This window comes from Corvus brachyrhynchos, unplaced genomic scaffold, assembly GCF_000691975.1.
Source record: "Corvus brachyrhynchos isolate BGI_N302 unplaced genomic scaffold, ASM69197v1 scaffold514, whole genome shotgun sequence".
NCBI lineage: Eukaryota > Metazoa > Chordata > Aves > Passeriformes > Corvidae > Corvus > Corvus brachyrhynchos.
The window spans coordinates 1,283,125-1,286,144 of record NW_008238319.1 but is presented as its reverse complement, the minus strand read 5'-3'; the positions used below and the strand labels follow the sequence as shown (position 1 = coordinate 1,286,144).

Sequence of the window (3,020 nt, the reverse complement as noted above, 5' to 3'; positions counted from 1 at the left end):
TGTTCCTGCCATGGCAGGGACACCTCCCACTGTCCCAGGCTGCTCCCAGCCCCAATGTCCAGCCTGGCCTTGGGCACTGCCAGGGATCCAGGGGCAGCCCCAGCTGCTCTGGGCACCCTGTGCCAGGGCCTGCCCACCCTCCTAGGGAAACATTCTATCCTAATATCTACTCTAAACATACTCTTTGTCAGTTTGAATCCATTCCTCCTTGTTCTGGCATCCCACACCCTTGTAAAAAGTCCCTCTCCACCTTCCCTGTAGGCTCCCGTCTCTGCTGATCCCATCTGTGTAAAGGAGACTGTTTTAAATTCCTCACCTACCAAAAACCTCCAATGCCACAACTCCCAGGCCCCAACCCTCCAAAGGCAAGTTTAACCTTCTGGACAGGTGTGGAGCTGCTGATCCACAACCACTGCCCTTGTAGGTGTTAAAAATTACAGGTGTGTAGCTTAGCCTTTGCAGGACTGAGGGGCTCTCCAAGGTTGTGCCTCAAATGTCCCCCAAAATTCTAAACCAGCACTAGTTTAAGGAGACCGCCATGAATCCTCTATTAATTTATTTTCAGCAGGTTGGTGATGGAAATGGCTGCATGTTTACATGGACTTTTAGACCGAGGGTGAAAACAAAACTCGCATATACATCCAAATATATATTAATATGTATATCTCATCTATTTATATATGGAAAGTGATATCATTAATACCTATATCAACCCAAAGGCTGCAATGCTGGCAGCAAGAGCCATATGGGTGATGATATGGATGGCTCCAGTTCTGGAGGAAGAAACTTGTTCTTGCTGGAGCTCAACCCTCAGGAGCAAAAACCCCCTCAGTGAAACACACTCTAAAAATCTTCCCTTCTGCCTCCGATGCTTGTGACAGTGAATATCTGATATGAGTTGCTGGCATGCTCACAAATTAAAAGAGAGACCTAATGATATTGCTTATGTTCATGCTGAGCACTAAAAGGTAATGTCTAAAAGGTTTTATTGTGTTAATAAAACTCAGAGGTGGTCAAGACTTGATGCACACAGGAACGGAATACAAAATAATCAGTCATAATGTTACGACTTCATTTTTCATTTGTGTTTTCAAGTTTGCCTTGAAAATCAGAGATTGCACTGAAGGAAAAAAGACAATATTATATCAAAGAAAAAGGGAAAATTATAAGCATGACTTATCTTTAATGTTTTACATCAAAATGAAATTTCTGTGATACGTGTCATGTGCATAAACAACACAGGCAGCTTTTGTCTTTGTTGAATTTAAATGAAAAGTCCCTCTAGATATTAATATGTGGACTTCATTTGTTAGCCTGCTAAGTCAGGGACTTATAACAAAAGCTTTGTAAACAAAAGATTAAACTGAATCGAGCTTTAGAAAATGAAAGGAAAACAAGAGTCAAATAATCACAGATCAGAGTGGGGCTGCTTAGATTGAAATCACTACAAGCTACTGGAGTGGAAAATGTTTAATTGAACTATTTCATTACGCAGGAAGTTTATGTCCCTCTTGTAGAATCCAAAATATTTGTATCAGAAAATCCATTCTCCTTCTTTAAAATACTCTCTTGCAAGTATCAGGTGCGATCTTAAAAACTGTCGATTAACTTAATGGCAAAGAATTAATGTAGAAAAGAGGTCAAATTTAAGAGAGCAGGTTGCTTTTCTGCAGCTTGATGTACCTACCCAAGAAGTTGCTCAGCTGGAGTTCGTGCACGGCGTTATTTTACAGGTGATAAGCAGCCTAAGGCATTGCTTAGCAACACGTATTTAATTAGAAAAAATAAACAGATGCTTTTTGACTCTTCACTAACCTTTGGTAACCTTTCAGGATCACCTGGATGTCGTGGAATAACTTTCTGCAACCTCTGGAAGCCGTAATCTATGGTGGGTTCGTTAAGCGCTGGAACATAAACAGATGAGGCGATTTAAGCGGAGGGGTTGAATAAAGATACACATCCCAACAACTGGTCCTGAGCACAAATTTACACCCCATGTGCAATTTTCCTCTCAGACCTTATCCCAGCCACAAACCTCATTTTACAACCTGTCCTGAGGAAGAGATTTTTATTTTTTTTCCCCTTTCACAAAGCAATGATTACTTCTACTTATAATTAGGCTGGAAAATAGTCAAAGGGTTATCCAATATATTGCAAAAATGATAGCGCAGTAACAAAGTTACAGGTCTTGAGGCCATATATAGCAATCACTACAGTCATGATATGATGTCTGCATCACAGGCTGCTTTCTATACTGGCTGTGGATTTATGGGAAACTGGCAATTATGACATATGTCCAGCTATTGCTAGCTTCAGATTTATCCCTGTGGTCCTTTTTTGTCTAGCATATTGCCTGAGCACAAACCAGGCAGGAGGAGCACTTAATCTTGCAAAGCTTTAATAATCTGTGAATGGCTGACTACAAACTGATGTAGAGCACTATCATTCTACAGCTGCAATCCACTAGCCTCATGAAATTGCAGGCCACAAATAGTAATTAATCTTTTTATCCCTCAAATTGTAATTTTGACTATGAACTGTGCTTGGTCATAAATCAGCAGCACATGCTGCTGTGTACAGTGCATGAATCATGATCCTGACTCAGTTAGACTGCACACATTGTGTTTAACAAGCTTTATAAGGAGTCATAGGGCTTTATTATAGCTCTGCCTGACTCAAACAAAAACTGAGCCTGGAGGCCCAGCGACTAGAGTTAAGATGAAAATACTTATTAGAGTATATTACTCCTTGATGTAGATATCGTTTTCAGCAGACTAACTCCATGGTGCATGGCGCTACATAAATCAATGGGTTTTCTGAGACTAATAAGAACTGCCTCCATCTATTCATTACTCAGCCCGCAATTTAGGCCATCACTCATTAGTCAGCATGTAATTTGATGATTAACACCGTACAACTCAGCAGGTTCGCCGAGCGCGGGCCGACACAAAGGCTACAACTTACTCGGGGAGGGGGGCGTCGGAAAGCGCCATCCAAAATAATTGGCCGACATTATTATC

At 41.2% G+C, this 3,020-nt stretch overlaps 1 protein-coding gene across 1 annotated transcript in view; it reads right to left on the bottom strand.

Moving 5' to 3' along the window:
- EBF3 (early B-cell factor 3) overlaps window positions 1–3,020 on the bottom strand; it is a 116,892-nt gene that overhangs the window by 16,843 nt on the left and 97,029 nt on the right. Inside the window, exon 6 of the mRNA XM_017733858.1 lies at window positions 1,816–1,904. Coding sequence (XP_017589347.1) covers window positions 1,816–1,904 — 89 coding nt within the window. The remainder of the gene's footprint in view (window positions 1–1,815; window positions 1,905–3,020) is intronic.